The 14874-nt window shown below is 43.0% G+C and overlaps 2 protein-coding genes across 2 annotated transcripts; one reads left to right on the top strand and one right to left on the bottom strand.

The window, feature by feature from the left end:
- The first annotated feature begins 830 nt into the window (after positions 1-830).
- LOC121756276 (pentatricopeptide repeat-containing protein CRP1, chloroplastic-like) lies at positions 831-8519 on the top strand. Its single transcript, XM_042151777.1, has 5 exons — positions 831-1196; positions 6568-7188; positions 7755-7907; positions 7991-8062; positions 8190-8519. The coding sequence occupies exons 1-5, from the start codon at positions 846-848 to the stop codon at positions 8295-8297; spliced, it is 1305 nt and encodes a 434-aa protein (XP_042007711.1). The 5' UTR covers positions 831-845; the 3' UTR covers positions 8298-8519.
- Positions 8520-9198: 679 nt separating this feature from the next.
- LOC121802374 (late embryogenesis abundant protein At5g17165-like) lies at positions 9199-11259 on the bottom strand. The gene is made up of 2 exons (XM_042202041.1): positions 11035-11259; positions 9199-9629 (listed from the first exon to the last, which is right to left on the bottom strand). Exons 1-2 carry the CDS (start codon positions 11139-11141, stop codon positions 9371-9373), a joined length of 366 nt encoding a protein of 121 aa, XP_042057975.1. The 5' UTR covers positions 11142-11259; the 3' UTR covers positions 9199-9370.
- Between the last annotated feature and the right edge of the window lie 3615 nt (positions 11260-14874).

A 14874-nucleotide genomic window follows, 5' to 3' on the forward strand; every position in this document is an offset into this window, starting at 1 on the left:
GTTGTCAAGGAGGGAATGCCAAGGATTTCTGTTGGCTTATGAGGAAGTTTTCAGTGGTTTGATTGAAGGGTATGTGGGGGAATTTGAATTGGATAGGGCTGTGTTGGTTTATGAGAGAATGAGGGGCCTAGGTTTAGTGCCGTATGGGGTGAGCTATCGAGCCCTGCTTAGGTATTTGATTGAGGTTGATGCAGCACAATTGATGTATCATGTTCACGAGGATATGATTAATGTGGGGATAGGAGGGAGTTTGGAGGAAAAATGGATTCATGAAAACGTAATTTGAAGGCTTTGTGTGGATGGGAAAGTGTAGGAAGCTAGAGATCTGTTTAGGAAGGTCATGAGTTTTGGAATGAAACCAAGTAGATTAATCATAAGTGCAATCGTTAGTGGGTAATGTGATGAGAAGGACTACGATGATCTATTAAGTTTTTTTTGCTGAGTTTAAAGTTGTACTGGATGCTATACATGGGAACAAGATTCTGTCTTCAGTGTGCAGAAACTTTGGTGTTGAGGAAGCAAGCGTGTTCTTGCGGGATTTGGAAGGCTGTCTGAACATTTTGGTAAAAATTTGAAGGGGGTAATTTAGACGATTGATAAATGCTAAGAGAGAAATAATATTTTAAAAGCACGTAAATAAGCTAAAATATCAGAAATCCCTTATTACGAAGAGTACGCATGCCTCGATCCCAAATTACGAAAGGTCAGTGAATTGAATCCCTAATTATGAAAGGTCAGCAAATTTAAACCCTTATTCCGAAATTTCCCTTAATTTATCATGGAATGCTGTTTCCCAGCATTCGAATTTCAATTGTGAGGAGATTTCATGGGATACCTACAACGATATGCTGTGCGAAATGTGCGAGGAAGGAGAAGTCGACGACGCCATGGCTCTGCTCTCTCAGATGGAGGCGCTGGGTTATCGCCCCAATTCGGCGTCGTATTCGTGTTTGATAGCTAGCCTCGGAGACGTTGGGAGGACGTTGGAGGAGGACGTGATATTCCAGGAAATGGTTATTTCGGGAGGTAGGCCGAAGATCGGGCTGTTGAATTTGATGCTCAGAAGCTGTTTGATGAAAGGCCTGTTAGATTTGTCCGACAAAGTTCTGCGCGCGATTGATGAAATGGGATTGGAGAGGAATCGTAGGACGTTCGAGGTCTTGATCGAATACTATGTCAGTGCAGGGCGGTTGAACGTGATGCATGGAAATGAGATTAGTAGAATAAAAGCCGAAGACGAGCTGCCAAAGACGAGCTGCCGAAGACGAGCTGCCGAAGACGAGCTGAAATAACACGTAAAAGACGAAGACGAGCTGCCGAAGACGAGCTGCCGAAGACGAGCTGAAATGACACGTGTACACTCGAGGGAAGCTGAGAGAAGATTGTCACGTGGCATGAAGATTAGTTAGGAACGAGTTAGTTATAACTGCCAATTCAAGTAGTTAACTAGCTCATAGCTTTATAATCTGTAGCTTCTTCAATTTGTAATTCATTCAGAAATTAATGCAATACTCTTCTCCCATTCCCTCTTCACCTCGGACGAGTTCTATCTGTATTGGTGTGATTCCGGTCGCCGTTCTCAGCTCCGGCAACCCCAATTCCGCACCAAGTGGTATCAGTGGTAACGATCCTTCGCCTGTCATGGTGGAAACGCGCTCCGGCGACATGCGTCGCGTAGAGGATATTATCGCGACTGCGCTGGCCGACTTCTCGGCGAAAGTCTCCGAATCTGACCGCCGACGTGAGGAGAAAGATTCAATCCGCGATAATGCGGATAAAGCTCGTGATTCAGATGTGAGGGAACTACGCGAGGCTATTCTCGCTCTGCAACTTCAACATACGGAGGTTCTCAACCGATTCATACCGAATCCGCATGGAAATCAACCTACTGGAGGTATTCCTCACAATCAATTTGGAGGAATTGGACCTCAACGCCAACCTTACTTCGCTACTCGACAATCGAAGGTCGGTTTCCCTATTTTCTCGGGTGATGATCTGGCCGGCTGGATCATGAGGTGCGACCACTTCTTCACCGTAGATCTTACTCCGGAAGAAGCGAAAGTTCGCTTAGCTGTCATCAATTTTGAAGGCCGAGCACTGCAATGGTTTCAAAATTGGTCACGATATCAGGATCACGCCATGGCTACCCCGTGGCCTATGTTTCTACAAGCAATGGAAGGACGATTTGGTGATCAACTCCTCGGCGATCCTATGACTGAGCTGCTTGCTCTGAAGCAAACAGGTTCTTTCTCTGACTATCATGACCGCTTTGAATTACTCTTAGGTCGTGTGTCTATTTCTGAAACCTATGCTGTGAGTCACTTCATCAATGGCTTGAAACCTTATGTGCAAAAAGCGGTTAGAATGTTCATGCCTCAAACACTTGTGCATGCTTATGCTTTGGCTCGGTTACAAGATATGGCTACACCGTTTAAAGATGGTAATAATCAGCCTAGTAAACGGTTTAACACTCTTGATGCTAGAACTTCACAAGCATATAACTCTGCTCCGTTATTACCTACTCCTATTACACCTGCTTTTAAATCTAGACGACTCTTAACTGAAGAAGAAATGGCAGATAAGAGAGCTAGAGGCTTGTGTTATGGTTGTGATGAGAAATTTGAAAGAGGTCATAGGTGTGCTAGGAAGCAACTCTACTTGCTTGAGATAGACGATGGCATGCTGTCGGGTGAACGTGAATCTGATGAAATTAATGAAGATTTAGGAGATGAGGAGAATCCTTTGATCTCTATTCATGCTATTAATGGTTCATCTGCTAGAGGTTTCAGAACTATGCGTGTCACGGGCAGAATTGGTAGAAGACCTCTCCATATTCTAATTGATTCGGGGAGTACTCATAATTTTCTTGATTTACAAACGGCTAAGAAGCTCGGCTTATTCCTCACTGCAGTGAACCCGGTGTTTGTGGATGTTGCCGATGGAAATAAATTGGAATGTAAGGCAATGTGTAAAAGTTTAAAATGGTCATTGAGAAGCACTACCTTTATCACGGATGTGCTCCTCTTACCTTTGGGTAGCTGTGACATGGTTTTGGGTGTTCAATGGTTGGAAACTCTTGGTGATATCCAATGGAATTTCAAAAATCTGACTATGGACTTCACACTTAACGGCAGAAGACATGTACTGAGGGGAGGTAATAATGAGCAGGTGGTCCAGGCTGCATCTGAGAAAGAAATGAACAAAATTCTTAGCTACAATGAAGGGGTCAAGCTTTACTGTATTCAGATAAATGGTGCAGATTCCCCTGAGTTGTTTACGGTGCAAGGGAATATGGAAGACCAACTTAACCATTCTGACTCTATTCAGCAATTTCTGGAGACTCATCAGTCAGTATTTGCTGAACCTACCACCTTACCTCCTCTGAGATCGCATAACCATCGAATCTCTCTAATACCTGGAGCTACACCAGTCCATTCCAGACCTTACAGACATTCAGCCTTACAGAAAAATATAATTGAGAAGCAGGTGACTGACTTACTGCATCAAGGCTTCATCCAACCAAGTTCAAGTCCCTTTTCTTCACCAGTGGTGCTTGTTAAAAAGAAAGATGGAACTTGGAGAATGTGTGTGGATTATAGGCGATTGAATAAACTTACTATCAAGGACAAATACCCCATCCCTCTTATTGATGAACTTTTAGAGGAACTGAGGGGTGCAACACTCTTTTCTAAGATAGATCTGCGGGCCGGCTATCACCAAATTAGAATGGAAGCACAAGATATACCTAAAACAGCTTTTAAAACTCATGATGGACACTATGAATTTGCTGTTATGCCTTTTGGACTCACAAATGCTCCTGCTACATTTCAAAGTCTAATGAATGACATTTTCAGGCCGTTCTTAAGGAAATTTGTGCTCGTTTTCTTTGATGATATATTGGTGTATAGCAAGGATATTGACTCCCATTTGATCCATCTTGAGAAGGTCTTTCAGAAGCTCCATGAAAATTCTCTCTTTGCTAAAGCCAGCAAATGTGAATTTGCTAAGAGGCAGATTGAATATCTGGGACACATCATATCAGAAGCTGGGGTTTCTACAGACCCTAAGAAAGTGCAGGCGATGCAAACTTGGCCTATTCCCTCTGATATTTCACAATTGCGAGGCTTCCTTGGTCTAACAGGATATTACAGAAAATTTGTTAAAAATTATGGAGTTATTTGTAAACCACTTACTGATCTACTCCGAAAGGATGCTTTCCATTGGGATTCTACAGCTGAGGAGGCTTTCTTGAATCTAAAAAAGGCTATGATTTCTCCACCTGTTTTGGCATTACCTGACTTTTCTTCACCTTTTGTAGTGGAGACTGATGCTTGCAGCTACGGCATTGGAGCTGTTCTAATGCAGAATAACCATCCTATTGCTTTCATTAGCAAGGCTTTATCTCCCAAAAACAGAGGACTTTCAGTATATGATAAAGAACTATTGGCGATTGTTTTTGCTGTGACACATTGGAGCCATTATTTGAGCCACATGCCTTTTGAAGTTAGAACGGATCATAAGACACTGAGTCATTTGTTAAAACAGAAACTCTCCACTCCGGGGCAACTAAATTGGCTCTCTAAATTGATGGCTTTCGATTTTGAAATCACTTACAAGAAGGGGGTAGAGAATAAGGTTGCTGATGCCTTATCTAGAGTACACTCATCTGAAATTTTTTGTATGGCTATCACCACTGTGGCTACTGATATCTATCCCTTAATTCAAGCTTCTTGGGAGTCTGATCCAGATCTACAATCAGTCATCACTGAGCTCAAACAGAATCCTAAGTCCACTTCTAAATTTTCATGGCTGGGAAATCAATTAAGAAGAAAAGGCCGTTTAGTAGTGGGAAAAGATGAAGCTTTGCGCTTGAAAATCATTCAGTTATTTCATAACTCAAGCTCTGGAGGTCACTCAGGTGTTCTTGCCACCTATAAACGATTATCCTCTTTATTCTATTGGGCTAACATGGAGAAGCAGATCCGGAATTTTATCAGAGAATGTGATATTTGTCAACGCTTTAAGTATGACAATAGTGCATCACCAGGGTTACTTCAACCCATACCCATTCCCGAAGCAGCTTGGTCGCAAGTAAGTCTTGATTTTATTGAGGGACTCCCACTGTCACAGGGGAAATCTACTATATTAGTAGTGGTGGATCGGTTAACTAAATATGCACACTTCATGCCGCTTACTCATCCTTATTCAGCCCTCACAGTTGCTCAAGCTTTCTTGGATTATGTGTTCAAACTCCATGGTCTCCCAGTTATACTAATCAGTGATCGAGACAAGATTTTTCTGAGCAAATTCTGGTCCGATTTCTTCAAGTTACAAGGCGTGGAACTTCACATGTCGACTGCCTACCATCCTCAATCTGATGGTCAGACCGAAGTTGTCAACCGTTGCTTGGAGACTTACCTTCGTTGTATGTGTGGAGATCAGCCTACGACTTGGAGCAAATGGCTTAGTCTTGCAGAATTTTGGTACAACACTTCCTTCCACACGGCTATTGGTACAACACCTTTTGAAGCTCTTTATGGATACCCTCCCCCGTTGCATATTCCTTACTTTAAGGGGGATTCGACTGTGCATGATGTAGATGAAAGCCTGGTCGCTAGAGAAGCTATGATGGATGTTTTAAAATTTCATTTGGGTCGAGCGCAACACAGGATGAAGCAACAACATGACAAGCATCGTTCGGACCGCAAGTTTGTTCTTGGTGATTGGGTTTATTTGAAACTCCAACCTTACAGACAAAATACTCTCCGTGATAGACAATTTCACAAACTTAGTCCACGCTACTTTGGTCCTTTCAAGGTGATAGACAAGTTCGGCGAGGTGGCATATAAACTTGCTCTACCACCGGATGCTCGAATTCACCCGGTATTTCATGTCTCTCAGTTAAAGAAGAAGGCTGGACCACTTTCTCAACTACATGGCACCTTACCGGTCATTGGAAACTCGACTTTTTTGGAACCTGTCAGAATCTTGGATCGTCGCTTGGTTAAGAGGGGAAATCATCCAGCTACGCAAGTGCTAATTCATTGGGCCAATTCCTTTCCCGAAGACGCAACTTGGGAGTTTTTGCATGATATTCAGGAGAAATTCCCTCATTTTCAACCTTGAGGACAAGGTTACTTGAAGGGGGGGAGATTTGATGCATGGAAATGAGATTAGTAGAATAAAAGCCGAAGACGAGCTGCCAAAGACGAGCTGCCGAAGACGAGCTGCCGAAGACGAGCTGAAATAACACGTAAAAGACGAAGACGAGCTGCCGAAGACGAGCTGCCGAAGACGAGCTGAAATGACACGTGTACACTCGAGGGAAGCTGAGAGAAGATTGTCACGTGGCATGAAGATTAGTTAGGAACGAGTTAGTTATAACTGCCAATTCAAGTAGTTAACTAGCTCATAGCTTTATAATCTGTAGCTTCTTCAATTTGTAATTCATTCAGAAATTAATGCAATACTCTTCTCCCATTCCCTCTTCACCTCGGACGAGTTCTATCTGTATTGGTGTGATTCCGGTCGCCGTTCTCAGCTCCGGCAACCCCAATTCCGCACCAGAACGATACGTGGCTGGTGCTTGCTGAGATGAAGAGGAGAGGGTACCAGCCGAATTCATATGTGTACAGTAAGATTATTGAAATTTATAGGGATAACGGGATGTGGAAGAAGGCGATGGGGGTTGTGGCGGAGATACGGGCGATGGGGATGGTGATGGATAGGAGGATATATGGTAGCATCATTGACACTTTTGCGAGATACAGTGAGTTGGGAGATGCTATGGAAGTGTTTGAGAAGATGCAAGAAGATTGCATAAAGCCGGATATAAAGACGTGGAATTCTTTGATCCAATGGCATTGTAAATTCGGAGAGACTGATGGTGCTGTGAGGTTGTTTTGTAGGATGCAGGAACAGGGGATTTATCCTGATCCTAAGATTTTCATGACGATCATATCCCGTTTGGGGGAGCATGGTAAGTGGGACGCGATAAGAAGGATTTTCGAAAGTATGAAGGGGAAAGGACAGCAGAGGAGTGGAGCCATCTACGCGGTTCTTGTTGATATATACGGGCAGTATGGGAAATCCCAAAATGCCGAGGATAGTGTAATGGCGCTGAAATTGGAAGGTGTTCAGCTTGATCCTAGCATGTTTTGTGTTCTGGCAAATGCTTATGCTCAGCAGGTTTCGTTATCTTTTGCTCATTCGCAGTTAATCTTTCATAATCTGTTGTGTTTGTTGAGCTATTTGTGGATAAATGAGTTTCATATTTCACGAATGACTTTTTAAAAAGGACGATCTTTGCGTGCCAGCAGATCAATATACGATGAGAATAGAGCTTGTTTTGCTTAATTTGTTGTTTTTGTAAACAAGCTATGATTTAGGATAAGATAATTGCTAGAACCTATACACGAACTTGGATATTTTGCGCTTTCTACCCCCTTAAAACAATCGGGATTTGAGTGTTTTGTTACTCTTGTTTCCAACTTCAACTGCGCGTCTGTAAATAGTGATGGTGTGGTGTTTGTTTATCGGGGGTAATTATAGTTGAGTTGCAATATAATTTCAAGAACCTATACATCAATTTGGATATTTCGCGCTTTCTACCTCTTAAAAAATCGGGTTTTCACGTCTTGGTATTCTTCTTTCCAACTTCAACTGCGCGTACGCAAAAATATATGGTGATGACACTGAAATTTGGATGATTTCGGTTGTACGACTGATCTGAGTTGTGTCTCCTCGATACTCAGGGATTATGCGAACAAACTGTCAAGGTACTGCAGCTCATGGAGGCAGAGGGAAAGGAAATGAACCTAATAATGCTGAACGTTTTAATCAACTCGTTTGCAGTTGCTGGACGGCATATGGAAGCGCTGTCGGTCTACCACCACATGAGAGAGAGTGTGAGTTCACAAATTTTTGTATTTGTTGTATAATTAAGCACTGATTTTTCCTTAAATTAACTGTGTTATTGTTGCTTGTGAAGGGTATCAGCCCTGATGTTGTGACATATAGTACTCTAATGAAAGCCTTTTTGTGGGCCAAGAAATTTGATCAGGTTAGCACTTTGTGATCCAAATAACAAACTATGTGTGTGTTTTCTCAGTAGATTCTTAAACTCAGAGATCAATGAGTTCACAGAAAGAGACTAATTTGCCAGTGGCGTCTCTCTCTCTCCCCAACAGGTCCCAAAGATATACAATGAAATGGAGGCTTCAGGATGCTCACCGGATAGAAAAGCCCGCGAAATGCTGAAATCGGCTCTGCTTGTTCTCGAACAAAGACAATCATAGCGCGAGCTCATTCGCCTGGATTCTTCCAGGCACACCAGAGATCACACTTGAGGGGGCTACGATTAGTTATACACCCTTGTTGCATACAAATATTTAAGATGATTGATGGCCCGCATGGGCGTAGCGCAGTTGGCAACGGAGGGGCAAATCTTGCTGCAATGAGCCTGGGTTCGAATCCCACTACTGTCGTGTAGTTGCTTCCATCTCTCAGGCACAAGTGTGAGGCTGTCGTGTAGTTGCATCCATCTCTCAGGCACAAGTGTGAGGCCTTGGGAGATGGGCTTGTGGCAGCCAGTGGGTTAAGGCCTCCCCCTTAACGGGCTACTGCGTACCCTGATTGAACCCCCTCACATGATGTCGGGCCGGAGTATGGGGGCCTCCAAGGCGACGGAATTGCCTTTTTTGCTGCAATTTAATTTAAGATGATTGATGGATGTATATAGGTTGTTTTTGTTTGATTTTATGGAATCAACATCTAAGATGATTGATGGATGTATATAGATTGTTGTTTTTTGTTTGATTTTATGGAATCAACATCGGTATGGGTGCTTTTTTCAATTTTTTCATTTTTTATTAGTATATAAATCTAATTAGAATAAGCATTTAATAAATTTAATGAAATTAGTTAAGTAATGGGGCGTCAAAATTTTTGTAGTCCTCGTGGATGATGGTCTCAGGTTGGAATTTCTTGACTTGCAGATAACCGAATTTATTGTCATTATATTTTTAGGCATCTTCTGGACTGAATAATGTGACATAGAATATTGCAAGAACTAGTTACTACTACTAGATTGTGACAGATTTAACTCTTATCTTCCTAAAGTAGTAATCAGCATCAAAATAATTCAGCAAGAAAAGTGACAGAAATGAACGGAGAGAAACAAACTTCGTACACAAAAAAAGACAAAAAGGCAAAAGCATATATTCACAAGAAAGAGATAACATCGTAACATCAAAGAAATTATCTCTCTCTCACACACACCTACTAAAGCAGTATTATCTCCGGCACTTTAGGGTAAAAACACACAGCTTTTTATTAATAATAGATGGAAGATAGAATCTAGCTATGCCACTCAAGGCTGGACGGGAGGCTTTTCCAGGTCCTCGAGAGGGCGGAAGAATGCCTTCTCCTCCAACACCGAGCCCCCGTCCGATGAACCTTCACCGCCGCGGCCCGGTCCCGGGTTCTCATCCGTTGCGGGCCCGAACACCCCTGTCTTAGGGTGAGGAGCCCAGTACTCGTCTGGCTGAGGTGAGATCACATTGTCTGGGACCACAGTCGGGTTCACATTCTCCTCCGGGTTCTTGTCGTATGCTGAAGCTTGCACACTCCTGTTGTATACATGCATTGTGCAAGATTACGCAAATTATTTGTAAGTTGAACTCCCATAAGAAAAAAGATTTAGTTGAAATTAATCCATGCTACATAATATGATTGTCACGTGATAAACAATATGCAATTTGGGACAAGATTCATCTCCAATTTGACAATGATTTCACTCATTTTACCCCTAATTATGGGATGAAAAACCAAAAAAAGTAGAGAATTAGCTTTCAAGAACAAGAACATAGTTCAAAATAATAGCTAAGGCAATATGATGCATGAGCAATAAAACAAATCATTAGCAATAGAATCAACATCGAATACCAATCATCAATTGCAGATTATTTAAGCTAAAAAGGTTTTGAGTCTTCATTCCCCTTTACTTTAAGCTTTTCAAGTTTCTCTTTCTGTTTTCACTGTAAAACACATCACCCTTTTGAATATAAAATTTCTCCCTGTATTTAATAGTCTAAGAAACATTAATCAATAAACCAATTTAGGAAAATAAAAAGATTAGAAACATTAGATTTACAAAACAATCACAACTTTGGAGTATGAGAAGAAGCCCCAACCCACCAACCTATGATGATGGGCCATCAAAAGAATAAATAATGGTCAAAAGCTACCAAACTAACCAACTAAGAAAATTCATTTAATTTCAGCATGAAAAAATGGAGGTTGATAACTCATTTTCCTTGAAAAAGGTAGAATTCCTGGAAAATGACATGTGAACTTCAACCTAATCAACACGTTATCCAATTCAAATGTCTTAAATCTCTCAGTAAAATAACACAAAAATGTCTTCTAAAACATCATGATTACCCTCAGTTTTGTGTGTTTGTGAACAAGTCTCAGAGGAAGTGATCAACCATGGAGAAACTACCAGAAAATGGAAGCGACGAAGCTCAATATAAATCAGCAGCTGCTCAAATTAGCTTCGATTATGCGATCACATGAGTCCAATGACACAAAACTAATTGTTTCTAGTGTTCCTACGGAACAAAAATTAGGTAAAACAAGAGATCGATGAAGTTCAATATCAATCAACAACTGCTATAATTAGCTGCGATCACACGAATCCTATGATCATTGCACAAAATTAATCGTTTCTACTGTCTTCGAGGAACAAAAATTAGGTAAAACAGTATACAAACCATAGAAGACATCGCTCAATATCAATCAACAACTGCTAAAATTAGCTTCGATCACACTAATCCTTTGATCATTTCACAAAATTAATTGTCTATACTGTTCCTAAGGAACAAAAATTAGGTAAAACAGTCGACATCACCAGCAACTTATACACACCATAGAAGAGATGAAGTAGAAGCTCAATATCAATCAACAACTGCTAAAAATAGCTGCGATCATATGAATTCATATGATCACCAGCAACATTACACACGCACGCACCTGCAGTGGAGCTGAGAAACGCCGACGGAATCGCGAGAGCGGATCTGGCCAGCTAACCTTTTCCCCAAATTCGCCAGTACACGAGTGCGCTGCAAATTAGCGGCCATACAAGTATCTATCGATCACAGTCTCTGCACAGAGGAGGTTTCGATAAATTCTATAGAGTGATTGAGAGAGAGAGAGCCAAGTTACTGGGAAGCATTGAAAATGGAGGGACCCTTGCGCTTTTATAGAGGGAGAATGGATAGTGTGTGCTGATTGTCGCATTGTGCTGCCATGGCCACCACCTACCACCGTAGTACGGACGGAGTTTCGTGATTCCGTTAACTCTGGACGGAATTCGTCACGGTATATTTTTATTAATGGAATATGCTCTCCAGCTATCCGTTTAGACTCTCGTTTATTGAAAAAAAATTATGAATAATAATTGGCCCAGCGATTGTTTTTTAATCTCGTCCCCCTAAATCTTGTTATTTGTGGATCCACAATTTCAATGTTCGAAAAAATTATACTCCATGATCAATCCTTGCACAGTTTAAACATTTCAATTATATATAAATATTGTTGGATTATACACTTTGGACTCATCATTGCATGTGATCTCTATCCAATTTTGGATGGGTCAAAGCTTTGTAATCGCAATACAAAAGTGGATTTTTGATGTCTTTGTTGATAAGAGCGAAAATCTAGTTGCACTGTGATGCACATATAAGATAATTTGAACTGTTTGAGATAATTGTGTCATACACGTCAACATGGAAAAAGATATGTGAAACGGGTCAAAAGAGGTAGATTCTCTTTAAGACAATGTTCATCTATTAACGATAACAATAAAATACAAGTCGGTTGATCCTTGGAAGAAGTTCGTCGATTCAAAAAGTATGCGTGTAGAAAGAAATGAGAATATGTTGAATCGCGAATTGATAGCTTCGCCGACTTAAATACTGGTTCGGTTTGTAACCATTGTCATGAGCACTAAGAAGTTGGTCACTAAAAATTACTATAATGCGACATGACGAAATGAATGGCATACTCTTACATACCGCGACACGTGAGTACAATATATTTTACGATTCGCAATGTTGATAGAGCACGTCGGTACGTGTTCAAAAAGTATTGATACTTGTGTATAATAGCAAATCTAATGTGTGTTATTATAATAGTTAAATTATATTATCTGCCATAAGAGCATCCGCAATGGGGCGGACGATAGGCCGTCCGATGCCTCGGGTGCGCCATCATCCGCCCACTGTGGGTGCGCGGACGATGTCTGATGCATCGTCCGCGCCCTATAGATCGTCCGCGGACGATAGGGCATCGTCCGGCCATCGTCCGCCCACTGTGGGCGACGCGGACGATGCAACACGTTTTTGTTTTTTTTTTAATTCCAACAAATTTATTTATATAAATACCCCTACCCCACCTTCATTTGTAACCTTTCCATTCACTTTTCCACACTCAAATTACACTATAAAATGGATTCCGGTGAATACCTAAGTCCAAATAGTCCGATGTTTGGGGGTGGTGCACGTTGGCCGGGTACAGACCCTGGCGAATATCGGCCGTTCGACTCCAACACGCAGTACGATCCCGAATTCAGTACGGATTCGTACGGTCTGTCTGACATGGAGTCGTCTCCAACTCGCCGCCGCCGCGCCGCCGCCCCTACCCCAACCAGAGGACGTTGTTGGACACGCACAACGCCCTCATGCAATGTCAGGACCCGGCCAAAGCCGAATACCTCTAGGGGATGATCGATGAGCTGCGCCTCAAGTTGGGACTTTTGTAGAATAATCAACTTTTTTTTCATTTCTAACTCGTGTAAAATGTTTTTTTAATCAATGTAGGATTTGTCGTTTTTAATTAATCGTGGTATTTTTTTAATTATTTTGTATTGACATATTTGAAAACATTTAAATTAATTAATAAAACAATAGTGAAACCTATAGGACGGCCTTTAGGGCGGCTTATAGGGAGGCCCACTGCAGGTGGAAGGGTAGGAGGATAAAATGCTAACGAGGCGATGCATAGGGCGGGGTTTACGGCGTCCCTTAGGGCGCCCCATTGCTAATGCTCTAAGGGCATCAATAACCCCGTCCCCATTTCCGGGCCCAAGTCCCCTCCACGTCATCATTCCTCTACAGTTGCGGCTCAGGCCCCAACTGCTGTAACCCTGCAGGCCGCAACTCGGGCCGCAACTAATAAATGACACTATTCACAACTTCAACATATTTAACTCGTAAATGCAATTCGTTGAACAATTGAAACCGGGAAAATGCATTGTTCATTAGAAATTAACATTACATTACTAGCCGAAGCAAATTTAAAATACTAGAAACCCGGGCCACAACCACTACTTCTTCATTTGGGCGCGAAGGTAGGCGATCATCTCACGGTGCAACTCGAGATCGTCCTCCTACATCTTCGATGTATCCCTCAATGTCAACTCCGTCAGCTGGCTCATCCGCCATGTAATACTCATCTCCGACAAAGTGTCGGACATCTTATCCATAGACGGATTGGTCGGCGGTGGCACCATAGCGGAGTTGCTCGCAGCTGCCTTCCCCTTTGCTTTCCTCTTTGCCGCCTTTGTTCCAATCGGGCGGCTCTGAATGCTAGGAGAGTAGCAGAAGACATCGTCGTCCGTCACGTTGAGGTCAATCGCCGGACCTCCTTCGCTCGAAGAGTAGTTTCCGGATGCGGAAACTTTGGTTCTCTTCGCCGCCCCAGTTGTCGTCGGCTCGGCACCGCTGGTGTACTTCGGGCTCTTCTCGGCGAGCTTCCAAACTTCGAAGTACTTGAAGGCCTTCTTCCCGTCAGCGAAGAACACATCCTTCGCCTTCTCGACGAGGTCCGCCTCGCTGTGCCCGCTCGGCCACATCCGGACTACGTTGGCCCACTTTCCGTTCCACTTGCTCATATCCGCCTGGACCCGGCCCCAATGCTTGTGCAGCTTCACGTAGTTACGCTCGATCGACCCTTTAGGACGGCCAGCGTTATACTTCTCAGCAATCCGCTCCCAAAAAACCTTGCTGGTCTGCTGATTGCCGATGATAGGATCCTCGGCGATGTTGATATAGTTCCTCGCAAGCCACATTGTCTCTTGCGGACTGTACTTCTTCGGCCCATCCTCCTCGCCGACCTTGCCCTTGCCCCGCTCTTGAGCGGGCTCCATCTCACTGAGCTCGAATTCATCGGTGTTGACCGGCGATGTTACATCAACGTTGCTACCGACTCCCGGACTAGGCTGTGGCTGCGTTGGTTGCGACCCCGGTATGTACCAATTGTTCGAGTTAACGAACTCGTCCATCTCACGTTCATCGCTGTTGAACCAATTCATTGACGCCGAAACAAAGGGTATAATAGAGGATTGAAATGGAATGCAGGATTGAAATGGAATGCACGTAAGATTGATGCACAACAAAGGCTCGTATTTATAGACATCGAATTAAAAAAAAAATTGGACTTGCGGCCCGGCCCGAAGAGCGTGTAACGCTGGGCCGGGACACGCGACTTGCAGCCCGTCACCGTGCAACGCCGTCCCAGGCCGGGAACGCGGCCCCTGGACCGGCCTGGGCCGTGACTCGCCTCCGTGTAATGCATGGGACGGGCCGGGACTCGCGACTTGCGGTCCTGCCCAGCACGTTACAGATGCTCTAAAGCTCTAAAGGTTGATTTAGGTATCCTAACCTTTATTAATTATTAATTCGAGATTGGATTTCGTTCTTAGCAAAGTACAGATCTTAACTCCGTTATCCACTTATCCGTTGAAATCCAACGTGGAGGGAACAATTTTCGAGGATACGTCGAATGACTCTTCTGCCCTTCACAGCATGAGGT

Source organism: Salvia splendens, chromosome 1 (genome assembly GCF_004379255.2).
Source record: "Salvia splendens isolate huo1 chromosome 1, SspV2, whole genome shotgun sequence".
In the NCBI taxonomy this organism is placed as follows: domain Eukaryota; kingdom Viridiplantae; phylum Streptophyta; class Magnoliopsida; order Lamiales; family Lamiaceae; genus Salvia; species Salvia splendens.